This window comes from Arvicola amphibius, chromosome 13, assembly GCF_903992535.2.
Source record: "Arvicola amphibius chromosome 13, mArvAmp1.2, whole genome shotgun sequence".
In the NCBI taxonomy this organism is placed as follows: domain Eukaryota; kingdom Metazoa; phylum Chordata; class Mammalia; order Rodentia; family Cricetidae; genus Arvicola; species Arvicola amphibius.
The window spans coordinates 30,032,300-30,048,028 of NC_052059.1; the positions used below are offsets into that span (position 1 = coordinate 30,032,300).

Sequence of the window (15,729 nt, forward strand, 5' to 3'; positions counted from 1 at the left end):
CGCCTGATGAAGTTGGGGTCTGAGATAAAGCCACGAGTCAGGGAAGATGGTTGATTGGGAAGGTCTGCTTGATCCACTGGGGATGTGGGCAGGGAGGAAAGAGAGGATCCAGGAGATGGTTTGCTACATTGCTGGAGATTAGACTGGGGGATTAGATTTGGAGGAGAGGAGAAAGAGTTAGATTCCCTGCTTCCCTGCCTGGCCCATTTATGCTTAATATTTATGCTGTGGCACATTGAAGAGCTGTACCAGCACTCTCCTGTATAAGCACATAAAACTCTTCTTTCACTTGACGTCTCGTTCTGACTATTGATACAATCATCTCTTCTGTGTACTTCTTGAAATTCAGTTTTGCCTTGTTCATCAATATCTCTGTTGATATAAAGATTTCTCAAAGCCGGGCGGTGGTGGCGCACGCCTTTAATCCCAGCACTCGGGAGGCAGAGGCAGGCGGATCTCTGGAAGTTCGAGACCAGCCTGGTCTACAAGAGCTAGCTCCAGGACAGGCTTTAAAGCTGCAGAGAAACCCTTTTTCGGGGGAAAAAAAAAAAAAAAAAAAAGATTTCTCAAGTTCTTATATTACACATGATTTCCTGCAAGTTGATTTTGTCCTACAAATTCGGTTCTCAGATACAAAACCTTTTCTGCCTATAAAACTCACATGATTCTTGCCGAGAAGGCTGATTTATTCCCCGCATACATGTGCAGCACTGCAGGAGAAACGCATGCTCCGTTTCCGACATGGCTTTGTAACCTCCCCATTTGTTCAGCACCTTTCACTCTCCATGACCCTCAACAAATACAGTTTCTCTGGCAACGTGCTGAAAAAAAAAAGGCAAAAAACCCCAAGCATATCCCTCTGTGCATTTGATATAGCCTAGTACATTACTAATTTTAATCTCCATCTTACCACTTTTACTGTAATATACTAATTTTGTTGTCAACCTCATTGATATTCAGGATTAAAATATGACTGTGATTTACCTATATCTGTCTTGTCCCTCTGATTTTTATAATTTTTAACTTAGGATTCATAAAATACTATGCAACTCTTGAATTTATGAAAGGAATTAATTTGTAGCGAATCTGAAACTTGTTTCTCACATAAAGAAAATTCTTATTTATGAGGAAAGTTAATTTAGTCCAAATGTTTAACCTATCCAGTAGTAATAAGCATTTTATTTTTTTATAAGGAGATTACTTTTCTTGTGTCATTTCATAATGTATAAGAATGAATGTGACATTATTTAATAAGCTTGTTAGGAAATAGTAATCAAAGCCCAGGAATAATTATAATGGATCATTCTCCATTACAGATAAAATTTTCTCATAATAAATTTAAATTATGATATTTTGGAAAGCTTATGTTCATGATGGTTTTAAGTTGGAATGTTTATAGTTGTTATTTAAGTTTTATTCTAAAGCTTCATCACTACTGGTGTATATTTATCATAATGATAACACAGACTTCATATTCTAGATATCAAATCTCTTGTTTTCACATTTAATTTTTATAACTTTATTAGGAGCTGTTGAAGATACATTCAAAATATTTATTGCCAACTATCGTTTGAATATCTAGCAACATGTTATATTACTGAAGAAACAGAAGTAAATGGATTATGAAGTTCTTTTTTGAATAAAAGAATGAAACTTTAATAACAATAGTAACAATTATAAGAACTGTTGACACATGTAATCACATAAATGGGGCTTAATTGCATTTTGCCGATTGCAGAGGCCAGACTCAGACAACTGTGAGGTGAATGATGAAGAGTCTTCCTTTACAGAATTACCAGCCATTGGGGGACAAACCTACATAAAGCAATAACTGTGGTAGAGTACATCAACTGTATGTTCTAATGATAGAGAGTTCACTTTCCAGGAGACCTGGTGGGGAGTTTTGACTCGTTAAAAGGTCCAAGATAAGAGCGGTAGAGGAATGGAATAGACAGCAGGGAAATGGTGTCATTCATAGAATGAGATGCATGATGGATGATGAGGGATAGGAACAACAGAACTATAAGCTGCATATTGTATTTGAGGATATTTTATAAGACATATATCCATCCACGTTATGGGTACTCAAATATTATGTAAGCACAGTCATCTGGGAATTATTGTTAGTGTGGAAATCTACATGAACAGTGCAGAGATGTGTTAGAGATAGTAGAATTGGAGACAGGAGTGTTCCATAAGACCTGGATAGTCACTGAGAAATTGAGAAGTTCAGGACTCAAGGGCTTGTTTATCTGAACACAGGAGTGGGATGTTTGTGGTATACCGCTGGATATTATATGCGAGGAAATATTCAAAACTAGCAGCTTCACAACAGGAAACAACTTGTAGTGGTCCTGTGCCCTTCCACTATAGATAAGGGCAGTGTGTCTCAGATAATTGAAGATAGCCTATCTGATTCAATCTGCACTGAAATAAACAAATCAGAGGGCCTTACATTACGTTAGCCAACTTTGATAACAGTTTGGTTTTTATTATGTTCATTCTAAGTAATGATAAAAATGCCCATTATTTAGTCAAGAAATGTGACACAGTCGAAAGGCAAAAGGTAGGAAACAGCTTCTAGGCCTTCACAAATTTATAGCAAATTCAGGATTGATAGCTGTCTGGGCTTGAAAAGGGTATTTTCCCCTGAGGGAACTAACAAACAAATCAACGCCCTAGGCTTGCTAGCCAAACTCTCTACCACTAAGCTAAGCCCCAACATTGGAATCAAAGTATCATCGCATGAGATTGGGCCCTTGTCCTGCAGAGAGTGCACTGTCCACTCTTTAGGTCACACCCAAGTACACCTGTAAATTGACACTTCCTTGAGAGTGTGTAGTTGAAAACTTCCCTAACTATTTGAAATTACTCATAAAAAACAATCACTGACACTTATGAGTATAATTTTGTGTAAAGAACAAAGCATCTTTTTATAGAAATGTAGTAACTTTTTTTAAAAAAAAAAAAGTGTCAGAGAGTCAGGATTCTTACATTATTCTTTAGTGTTACCCGTCAGATGGCTCCAACCATTAGATTGTATGTTATCAGCCTGGAATTTACACACTCCTTTTTCTTTTCCAAATGTACTTTGGTCTTTACTTAAAAGCTAGCATTGAGAGGTTGGTCAATTACATTTAAATTCACTTAACCACAGTGTACAAGTAATGTAATCAGAGTGTGCAGATGAAGCAGAAGAAATGGCTTAGTGTGATTGCTCTTTGTAGAGTAGCCACACAAGCACCATTTTAAAAGATAGCTTACTTATTCTTGCTGTTTGACTTAAATGTACCCACAAGCACCTCTAACATTTTGCCCTGGAACACAGTGACTTTCTTTAGACTGTCTCAAAGTCCTGCTGTCCTGCAATATAATGATTGTGGTGAACACCAAGAAAAATTTCTTATTGGTTTATAAATGTTGGTATCACTTATTTCAAACTTTAAGTTTTATAATTTCTTATTCACTTCTACAAATAAGGAATATATAATACGAATAGAGCTTCAACCTATATTAAAAGAATTGATCTCTATGAAATGTCAGTGAGTTAAAATTTGAGGTGAGATACTCTGTTTTTACTGATGTTGAAATAGAAGTTGCTCCACATCACAGGAAAGCAATCCCCAATGTACTGTACTGTTCTGGTTGGGACTAGTGTTCTGATGTATTAAATATGTGAGTGGAGGATGAATACTTCAATATTCCCTTCTCCTAGTCTTACAGGGAAAGAAAGGAGAGACTGTGGAGCTTGAGTTAGTCATTAATGGACAGTGCTTTAGTTACCATTGCCGTGTAATGACACTCTGATAAAAATTGAAATAAAGAGGCAAGGGAGATTCTAGGTCTGAGAGCCTCCACATGTTCTGGTAGGGTAGCATGCCCAAAGAACAAGTATCTCTGCCTGTTCTCCTATGCTATTTAGTGGGCTTCTCCTGACTTAGGCTGTTCCTGTGTCATGGCCATTTTAATGGCACTACTACTATAAGGACTGTGTTTCCCAAGTTCGTGAGCCACCCTAATCAATTCTGAACCTTTAGGGAAGGGGCAAGGAAACGTTGTAAAATTTCCAGCCAATTCAGGAGTGTGGATGACTGCCTGTACTTGAAATTGGCATCTGAAATGATGGTTGTCTTATGGGATTGAATACATTCTGAATATACCACTAACTTTCTATAATTAATATTAGCCTAACCTTGAATTGTGGGAAGTCCAGCTGTGGAAAATTAAGAGACATAGTTGGTAGTGGTATAGTCTATATCTGGTACAAAAAAAAAAAAACCCTCAACACCCTAAGCACTAGCAGCCGCACCACCAGTAGTGCAGCCATGTTCTCCTTCAGCGCTTGTCTTGTATGGCTTTTTCCCCTAGTGTCGTCAGACCCACTGTTATTGTTGATTTCCAGTATAGGGTACCATTTTCTCTATACTGTATCTAGAAAATTCACAGGTTGTTCCAAAGCATTTATACTTACTGAAACTTTGAAGCCCCTATTAAACAAAGGTTCAAAACCATGCAGACACCTTTTGTTAAGTCAATATGTACTCAGCCAGTCTTCAGGCAATGCATCTGTTTTGAGCTACGGGTTAGGCTACTTTCCCAACATTTCCTTGTTTCTTTTTTCCTACTTTCTGTTTCCCTCAATTAGTCCATAATATAATGTTTTGAGTATATGCTTTTATTCAATGATAGGATATTACTTTAAGTGTATCTTTTTCAAAGGTAACATTGCACTTTTTAGTTGTTTATGTTTTTATACCATACCAAGCCTCAGTTTCCTTCTTTTGTAAGCTTAGAACAGTAATGATGCCTGGATTATGGTATTCTTTTTTTTTTTTTTTTTTTTTTTGATTTTTCAAGACAGGGTTTCTCTGCAGCTCTTTTAGAGCCTGTCCTGGAACTAGCTCTTGTAGACCAGGCTGGCCTCGAACTCACAGAGATCCGCCTGCCTCTGCCTCCCGAGTGCTGTGATTAAAGGCGTGCGCCACCACCGCCCGGCTGGATTATGGTATTCTTGTGAGTATTAATGGAAAACAAAACAGATCAGGCATCACTACTCAGCAAGGGCTACTATTGTCATTGATATTTTTTATGTTATAGCTACTACTGCAGCGATTACTACTTAAGGCAGGAGTAGTAGTAAATTTTCATATTGTAACCCATAGCACAAAATTGGTACAGGTCTTTAAGGTTCTTGGGGTTTTTTTTAATCTTTACATAATAGAATTTTCAAAATGTATAAACTACTAAACTAGTGAGATTTCCTGAGAAAATGTGAAACAGATACTGAGACATTAAAATAGGGATCAAATAGAGTAGAAAAACAAAAAGTATCTTCTCTGTGATTCAAGAGAACACTTAGAAAGTAGCAAAATAACCACTTGGAAGTAAGAAAAGTCAATGAAGCATTATAGATCTCATCAAATAAAAGCCATGGTTGTAGATACATTGATGAGCACACATAAGATGATACATGTGACCTATCTTTCTTTTGTATCACCAGCTCCCAATTAATGACTCAGAAACTTCTTACTAATTATGAAACCTTAGCCTTAGGCTTGTTTTCAACTTGCTCTTAAAACATAGAATAACCCATTTATATTAATCTATGCTATGGCATGTGGCTTTTTACCTCTCTTCAGTACAGTAGGTCCTACTTCCTTCATGTCTGGCTGATGAATCCTCAAACCTCAGATTCTTCCCCTAAATTCCTCTTTCTCCCAAGAAGTTCCACCTAGCCTCTCTTCTTTAGGTATTGGCCATTTAGCTCTTTCTTAAACCAATCAGAAGGCTCCTTAGGCTGGTGAGACACACCTTCACACAGTGACCAATTATCCTGCCACACATCACCATCAAGAGCAGTGTACAACAGCATGCTGGCAAAGAGAATCAACTAGAATCAGCTATTACACTTTAGCTGCTGTCATAGTGGAAGTATTCTATGCAACGCATTGTGTGTTACTGTCTCATTCTATAAACTAAGCATATACTGTGTTTCTTGGCTATAGTCTTTACCCTTACCTCATCTTGCAAAGCCTCTATGGGATACACTAGAAATTTAAACAGAGAAGAAGAAAACGAGTAATTTAGGAAAATGTATATGGATATGAATTGAGAACGGCCCCATCATGGTCTGTATGTCTCATCATTCTTCAGACCACTGATACCTGTAACTCAGTTTTGGTGCTCAGTAACTACTGTATCTAACAGTTAGATTGGCTAATTAACATAAAGGTAGATGTTAAGGGTTTGTTAAAAGCTGTTGATGTGACTATTATTTTATATACAACTATATAAAAAACACAACAAACTACACTTTATGTCTTTATAAATCACTTGATGTGGGGAGTGGGCTTCAAGACAGGGTTTCCTTGTGTAACATTTCTCCTTGTCCTGGAACTTGTTTTGTACACGGGATGACCTCAAATTCAGAGATCTGCCTGCCATCCTTTTTTTCTGTTGCATTGTGGGGTTTTTTGTACCAAGAAGGTAAACTATAATTGTTGGTTTTATTGCGGTGGTGGTGTTTTGTTTTATTTTTTTAATCCAGGTCTCATTTTCCTGGGCCTTTAGGTTGCCTCACTGAGTGCATCTACACCTATACATAAAAGTACTCATTTCTCATAACTAATTCAAAGTTAGAACAGGAAAGGATACTTAGTATTGTTGTATTAATTTTTAAACATAATTTTATAAAAGTCACATTGATGAGAATTTTTATTAAAATTTTTCTAAACCTAAAGCAAATAAATATTCAAAAAGTTGTTTTCTGGTCACTGTGTCCACTTTGTTACAGTAACTTACTACCTTACTCATGTAAAAGTGACTGACTGCAGAGATTAGAGAGTTAATTTTTAAAGCTTACTGTTTACTGCAAGGTCAGTTCATTCCGCCTGTGCCTTAGTACACTTGGTTACTATGGGTTGTTCATGTGTGTTTGGAGAGCAGATTTAGTTCAAAGATGGAGCCTGTCAGTGTTGAACATAGGTGGTGCTTAGGTCCTAGTAAAGAGTGTCTTTGTCGTTTTAAATGTCTTCTCCTACCTTTTCTTTCCGAGACGAGAGACTAGTTTGACCATTAGAGAAAGTTTTCCCACATCCTTCCCAACTATTCACCAATTCTCTCAAGAGCTATCTTTGAAATGTAACAATTGTATTTGAGTTCAGCATTTCAAAGGACTGACTTCCTTTTCCCCTTATCTGACTAGATTATAACTTTTTTGTAGTAGTAAAGATGTCTACTTTTAAACAATTATTTCTTAAGTGGCATTGACTTATGTAGAAGCTTATTTGATTTAATTTATTTCTGGATTTAAAATTCTAAAGGTTAAAAATTAAATTTAATGGAATTTAATGTTTTTGAATTTTCTTACTATGAGGTTTTTTTTTTACAAATGTTTTGTTGCTAGATTGTTTTACCTTTTATATATTATAATTTTGTCCTTTCAAGGCATTTAATATGCTCTCTTTTAGTCTCTGTAGAAATGCTGGAAAAGAATTTGAAGCAGATGGGAAGGCAGCTTCAACAGCTTGAGAAGGATTTGGAAACCTTTCCCCCTCCTGAGGACTTGCATGACAAGTTTGTGATAAAGATGTCCATATCCTTTGATATCTAAATCAGTCTGTAGTCAACTGGATTTATAATTTTTTTTATGTTCTAAGTGTGTTTGTATAACTGAAGGACATTACATAGTGCCAAATTATTAAAGATTTAACTTTTATCTTTCAGGTAAATTAACCAAGGTGCATTTTATCATGAATAATGCATCAAGGATTTCTACTTTTTGTTTTCTGTCTTCTTAAATAATAGAATGTTTTTCCATCTTGTTCCTTCTGTTTGTCTTATTCCATCTGATAAAGCACATTAAAACTTAGTTTGTGAAAGTTTGAATCTAATGTCGTGAAATATGATTTAGCTACTTTTGCACTATCTCAGGAAGCAGAGATACACTCTATAAAATCCCTGCATGACTAACAAGCTCAAGGACTGATATGCATTAGAAATTAACTCTGACTCCACAGAATGTGATATTTCCTTTAGAAATGCTCTGCCATTCCAAAATAAAAAAGGAGCTTGTTACAATTGCTGCTTATGTGTGCTTTCTCCTAACTCCAAATGAAGTTGAAAACATTGTACATAAATTAATAGTGTAATGCTTGTGTCTCATTTGATTTGCAGTTTGCTTTGTATTCACTTATCTTTGTTATCAGTAACTCTGTAGCTTAGTTTCTAATTAGTAACTGAAGTAATGAACTTTTTTATATCCTGAAGCTAATGCTGAGTTGCTTTGCAGACCACAGTATGAAATCAGTAATGGTTATCTTTTCCATTGTAATGAAATATTGTGATAATGCATTATTAAAATCCCATATGGATATCTGAGTTGTGTATGAAAGGACAGCCCAGCTCTAAAATGAGGACTTATAAATAGACTTCCGTAATTTTTTAAATTGATGTACTTGAAATAAAATGACTTCCTCTTTCTACAACTCCCTTGAGATTTAGTGAATCAGAAAATTATTATTTGGTTCGTCATAGACTTTATTATATGTGCTTTCAGCTTAATTGTGAATTAGTTCAATTTTATCTTCCTTTTCTATTTCTGTCAGGAAATATCATAAAAATGCACTCAGTAGCAATCAGTTCAGGATAATGTGTTTGTTTCCTCTCAAATCTTATGTCCTACCCAGCTTCTTCTTAAGGAGATCGTCTCTATTACTAGACTTGGTAAGGATTTCTTTTTGTTTTTAGACTAGAGATTATGTAAGTAATATTCAGATGTTTAGATATGCACCACTCTTTCAACTGACAATCTACACTTTTTAAAATAAGTATATTGTTGTTATATTTTTATAATTATTCTTGGATTTCTCATTCATTTTATCTGGTTCACAAATGCATATGTGACTATTTTGTTTTAATCCATAAGTATTGTTAACTGAACTTGTTCAATTTTGTTCCCCATAGATATAAAAGAGCATCTTAGAAAAGATTTTGTTCCCCTGTAGCTTTTGGTCATGCACTGTGAGCGGCTAATTAGGAAGCTTGGTTTCTCAAAATAGCATGAATTCCTAAGCTTGGAGTAAAATCCTGCTCTGCAGACAGTCTCAGGACTTACCCCCACCAGTATTCATATGGCATAAGTACTGAATGATGTTGATTTCCTGAAAGGTGTGCAGCTCGTAAAACACAGCCAGCAGGAAATCAGAACCAGGAAGGATGAGGCTTTTCTGGAAACAGTTTTTCATTATGAGTAAAATTACACTCCATGGACAGGAGAGCTACTATATCCTGTCGCTAAATATCGCAACCTAGAAGCCTCTAATGAACTGATTAGCATTCATGTGTCTCCTGGAAGTCAGATAGATGAACAGTTGGTGCACTTTGCTATTGACAAAGCTTATAATCATAAATATTCTTTGCCAAGATTTTACTGCATTCGTTTGCTTTTCATCTTAGTTAGACATACTAGTTTTGAAGTAATTAAATTCATTCGTTGCAAGACTTTGTTTACTTTAATTAGGACTGACAAGTCAGATTTTGAATATTAAATGCATTTATACAGATCTTATTAAAATGGAAAATTGTGAGCTTCCTGGATCTCAGAAAATAGAAGGGCTTAGAAGCAAAAATGCACAATGAATAAAAGCATATTAACTGGTTTGTTATTGGTACTCATACTTGTTTATGTGTTATGTTTTAAAGCATATGAGTTGAAACCATGTCAAGAACTTAGTTCCACAACCAATTCAGGAAGAATATTGTGTATAATTTAGCTTGTTAAAAATACATCTTTACAGCTGGGCAGAAGGCAGAGGCTGGGGGATCTCTGTGAGTTCAAGGCCAGCCTGGTCTATAGAGCAAGTTGCAGGACAGGCTCCAAAGCTACAGAGAAACCCTGTCTGGGAAAATAATGCATCTTTACAAGTAAATATTCACTTTAAAATGTATTATTTAATAATTATTAAATCATCTATTAATTGAAGTGTTTTAAAGAAACAGACTTTTGTTCTGTGAGATTCACCAATGGCATCCATTCACAGCTCTTCTAGCACATTCTCAACTAGTGTGTCTGCATCTTCCCACAAAAATGTTTGTGGTACATCTTTTAGATGCATATACAGTTATTGCATATGTTATCACCCTTCTCCTAGTATTATTTTCCAGTTTCTAAGCCTGCCCCAAACTATAATTAATTGAAAAGCTCCATAGTCAACTCATAGCTCACCTGGTGGTTTATGGAGGGTGTATGGAGTGTACACTGTTATCACTGAGAAATGTGAGAAAATGCCAGGGTACATGCCATACTGCATCAGTTCCTTTCTTTGGCCTTAAATTCTATAACGTTTCTTCTTTTCAGAAAACTAGACATTGCTCAGCAGTTAAGAGCACTCCCTGTTCTTCCAAAGGTCCTGAGTTCAATTTCCAGTAACCACATAGTGGCTTACAACCATCTGTAATGAGATCTGGTGCCTTCTTGAGGAAGAGACCTCGTTAGCTGTTCTCATCAACTTAGACCATGAAACCCATTATGAATAAGTTCAATAAGAACTGCCATATATGGGCTGCCCATGCATGCTTCAGCATTGCTAGGGCATAAATTTCAATTTTCATTTCAAGACAAGTAGACCATAGAGCATGCCCTTCTCCCTATTTCCTACTTCTAGTCTTTTAAGAAAAATTAACTTACTAGACATTTGTATGTTTTTGTATTTAGCACAAATTATGTAACACATTTCTTGATATGTTCCCATGTTATATTTTAATGACATCATCAAAATTCACCTTTATTTGATTTAGTTGTTCTGCAAGATAGCAATGTCTAGGCATTTCTGTAAATATAGAGTAGATGGGCTAGTAAATTCACCAAATGACTTATGCTTACAGTATTCAATGTTGTGGAAAGCGTATTTTATAGGAAAAGAATCTGAAAACCTATGCGATAGGGGATCTTCGTCAAAAAAGTAAAACTACAACATTCTAGTGCACCGGCAATGTGCTGTGCCATCTATAAACGAAGTGAAGAATTGAAAGTTGGGCCATTGAGACGCTGGGCTTTGTTTTCTTGAATTTCTCTTCTGTGGCCACCATCTCTGTGTTTTATTTCTTTTTTTTATTTCTACTTTTTCACCTGTTCATAATGACTTTTAAAGATTTGTGTTACTAATCATCCCACTCCTGGTTCTTTCTGAATCTTCCAGTGTACAATGACCTTTTCCCTTATGCCACTGGCCAAGAGCTTGGTGTTCTCTGCTCTTACATGTATTGACCTTGTTAGCCAGTGTTTCCTCCTTCTCAGCTCAGTCAGCCTCTGTCGCACTGTGCAACCAAAGACATTTCCATTTGTTTCATGTTAATTATTATGGGAAGGTCTCACCTTTTTTAAAAAAAAAACTGTATTATATAATGTATGCGTCATGACCACAAAACCTTAACCTATCTTATTAAATACTGTTTTGTTTAGTACCTAGAGAGGCAGCGAACTAATGTATATTTTATGGAATGTTTGACTAGATCCTGACTTCTAAGAGGGTTTGTCAAAGATATTAGATATATGGATCTCAGTGAAGTTGGTCCTGGAGCATTATGTGAATGGATTTTGCTTCTCTCTCTTTCCCCCTTTTCTCTCATTCTCTCTTATATGTGTGTATGCTCATGCTCCCCCACACACGCACACACATGCAGAAGCAGAACTTTGTACACATGTAAGCCAGAGGTTGTTTCTGGTATGTCCTCAGTCACTCTTTAGCTTATGCTTTTGAGACAGGGTCTCTTGCTAAACCTAGAACCTTAAGGCTAGGTTGATTAGCCTGTGAGCTGCAGGTCCATAGGTGTTTCTCCTTCCCCATTCTGGGGCTTTTTCATGGGTCAGGGCATTCCCATTCCAGTTCTCATTCTCTCACAGCCAGCACTTTATCCTCTTGAGCTATTTCCCCCGTTCCTGGAAGCATGTTTCCAATGATGGCAGTGTAATAACTGCCTATGAAACTGTGCACATCCAGCAGTCCACAGTAGTATAGACAGTGACTATAGTACCAAGTTGTACATTAGCTACCCAGCTCTAATTCCTTGTTTTGAGATCATGTAAACACAGATCTGCATTTCATTTATCTTCCAAATAGTGCAGTTACAGTGATTCAAGCTGAACTATCTGAGGAATGTCCCTTAGTTTTGATGAAGACAAAGGGAAAAATAGTTTCCTCTAAACATGAGGTAGATGTAATATGTCAATTTATCAGTAATTTTGCATTAATTTTATCAAAACCTTATTTTGTTATATGTTGCTTATCTTTTTCTGAATATTTATAGAAATCAATGTTGGTAAAAAAAAAAAAAGATGCAACCTATCTACTACTGAAGTGTACATTTACTTTTTTTTTTCTGAGACAGAAGTTCACACTGAAACCCAGGCTAGCCTCCAATCCATAGGAGTAATCCTGCCTCAGCCCACTAAATGCTGAGATTACAGATGGGAGCCAGGATGCCAGGCTTTGACATTTTGTCATGGTGGGGTTTAAGATTTTGCTCACGAGTATCTAGTTTTGGTTTTCCTTTTAGAAGATAATTATTCCTTCATGGTCCTTTTAAAAGGGAATCCTCAACATAGTCGTATACCTTATTCATGTATCCAGTTAGTCCACTCTATCAGATTGTCGTTTCAAGCATCTAAGGATTGGTTTGGCTAGTTCCAAAATTGCCTTAGTTTAATCATGGCTGGTTTCACAGTTATTTTGGGTAATTCCCGTTATTCAAAGCTCCACTTAATTTTCTTTCAGACTAAGTTACATATAATGATAAGAGAATTCCTTCACTTAAAACCTCCTGGCTGTTAGGACAAAACCATGTCATTTCTGTAGCCCTAGTTCATTGTCATCCTTTCCAACCCATCTTTCAGTATAACTGCACTGTATTTCTGAGTATATGCTGATGCACTTTGGATCTTTCCGTACTGACGATTCTTACCTCAAAGTCGACAAAGTGACATTGCTTTATTTGAAATTATTTAATAAATGAATTCTTGACAATGCATTTTCCCCCGTGTTGGAAGAAAATTAGTAATATTTGTGCAGTGCCTATTTTAAAAATTCAAAGCCTTATATGTGCACAAAAGGAGAAGCGTGGAGTAACCCAGAGACCCTCAGCCAAGCATTTCTTTTTAAATTGTTGCATCTGAATGGTGTGCTCAAGTATGTGCATGATCTCAGTGGTGTGTTCACATACATACATGCATGCAGTCTGGTGACTAGGGTGTCACTGAGTTTTCACCAGATTTCTTTAAGCTCTCCTCACCAATCTTGAAAGGAGCCATTGCTAGAACTGTCCTTGGGTAGTCTGACTTCTTCAAAACATGGTGTGGTGATTTTAAATCAGATTTTCTCAGCAGGTTTTATTTTTATTATTATTATTATTATTATTATTATTATTATTATTACTATTATTATTAAATGAAATAAAGGATAGTTTGTGGTCAGTTTAGGAAATATCTTTTCCTACCACTGACTCTCCATCCTCATATTACTGTAGTGACTTTCAGAATGGTATGATTTATATTGTCAGAAATAAAGATACAATTCCATGTATGTTTGCCTAATGTCTTTTATGTGTGCAAACATAAATTTTAATCATGTAATATGTAAAACTGTATAGAAATTTTTAAGAAAAATATTTAAAACATCAATTTACCCACATAATCAAGTTATTAATAAACTTAAAACTTTCTTGCTTTTAGAATATTAAGTTTAAATTGAGTAAGTGGGCAGTAACAATGTTGAGGTATATTCCCAACTGCCTGATTATTTTTTGTGGCAAGTTGCAAAAATCGTCTTTCTGTTGGGAGGAGTGACATTATCCCTCCAGTTTTGCAGTGGAGGCAGTCAAGGCAGAGCGATGAAGGCCTTGTCTGCAAGCACAGCCTCCACGTAAGCTGTGCATTGACCTTAAGTTGTCCCACTCACCTTTCTTGATGCCCATATTTTTTCTTTCAGTGTATTCTGTTTGCTCCTTCCTAACTGCTGAGCTAGAGTCTTATCTCACAGGCTGTGTGGTATAGATTAATATTATGGTAGATAAGAAAAAAATCTGGAGCTGAACTATGGAAGATAAATATTCAATATATATTTATTTGGCTATTTACCAAAGTTTATTTGAAATTGAATTACAGTTCTTTGTTTTGTTTTTTGTTCTATGCCACAGAGATTCTGAGAAGAATGTCTGACAGCCATGCTGAGTTTGAGAGATGTGTTAATGGTAACTAAAAATTAAAATTATGGAGCTAGAAATGTTTTCATTTTATCTTATAGAGAGCGTCACATTGTACCTTTCAGAAATCCTTAACTAAAATATATACAGCTTTGTAACGGGTGCAAAAGAGCAGTATGAGAACCTCTCCAAGCTGCTAAGCAACATGACGCAGCTGCACCAGAGTGCGATGCGCTACTATGCTGTCGACACGAAGAAGACGTCTCTGGAAGACTTTTTCAGTGACTTGAGTAACTTCAGAACTGCATTCATGGTACAGAAAGTGTTTTCTTTTGTTTCCTGAAAAGTGTCCTTGTAATACTTTCTTGCCTCTTCTTTCTGTTATTGTGCTATTTAATTCTGTTCTTATTTTTTGTCATGTACCCTGCCTTTTCTGGTGTTGTATGTTAGCTTCAAATTTTTCAAATTTCAGATCTGTTGAAAAATATGTAGTTTGTTCTCTTTGGGGCCCTTTTTAACATGAAACTGTAATCAGAAATTTTGATTGAAAAAGTGACAAATTCTGATGGTTTTCGTAAAGGCCCCCTCCGGGTTGATTACAGAGCACGTCTATAATAAGTTTTTGGCTATGAATTTGCTTCTTTATGCTTAAGACGAATTTGTATTTTTTGTGGTATAATTTTACCAAATTCATGCAGCTCCTGTGAAGCTTTTCTCCCTCCTTTTTTAATGCATTGCACAATAAGCTCCCTGTGATTTCCCTTTGAGTGGGTTTTACATTCCTGCCGTTTGCTTCAGACACTTTAATAGGGAGGTCAGGTCTTTGAGGTAGAATCCTTTCATTTAGGTATTAAAAAGATCTTTTGAAAAGTATTAGCTGATTAGATGGGGGAAAAAAACCACACGCATATTAAAGTGAGAAGGTATTGTTGCCTCCCTGGGGAGACATGGGATACAGTTCAGCAAGGAAAAACTGTTATTCTTAATAAATGGGGAAGTAGTTTCTATATTTCACGAAATGTTTGTGCGGATTAAAAAGTTTTGAACTATAAAGAAAGAGAAGATTGGGTTTAAAGAGTGACTTTTTCATCTCAGGGAAACTTTATTGCTAACTTTGTTGGGCAGTTACAATCACTTATAAATGACTTGATGTGCTTTTAATGAACCCTCCACTTAAAAGGCAAACAACATGCACAGCTACTATCACTCACTGTTCATTCTTTCTCCAAAAATTCAATTTAAATTGTCTTTATTATGGAATATGTACTTTGTCTGTATTATGATCTGTGTGTGTGAGTGTGTGTGTGTGTGTGTGTGAGAGAGAGAGAGAGAGAGAGAGAGAGAGAGAGAGAGAGAGAGAGAGAGAGAGAAAGAGAGAGAAAGAGAGAGAAAGAGAGGAGAGAGTGTAAGGGGGAAAAGACAGACTCTGTGTGATACATTATTTAGAATTATCTAATGACTCATGAGGCTCTATGCTTAATGGAAGTAAACTTAAAATGTTTACAGTTTGAGAAAGGTAGACTTGGTTTCCAG

General features: G+C 36.1%; 1 protein-coding gene across 1 annotated transcript in view; it reads left to right on the plus strand.

The window, feature by feature from the left end:
• The window catches only part of Diaph3 (diaphanous related formin 3), a 449,862-nt gene that overhangs the window by 271,257 nt on the left and 162,876 nt on the right, over positions 1-15,729 (plus strand). Inside the window, exons 23-24 of the mRNA XM_038310273.1 lie at positions 7,470-7,594; positions 14,345-14,509. Coding sequence (XP_038166201.1) covers positions 7,470-7,594; positions 14,345-14,509 — 290 coding nt within the window. The remainder of the gene's footprint in view (positions 1-7,469; positions 7,595-14,344; positions 14,510-15,729) is intronic.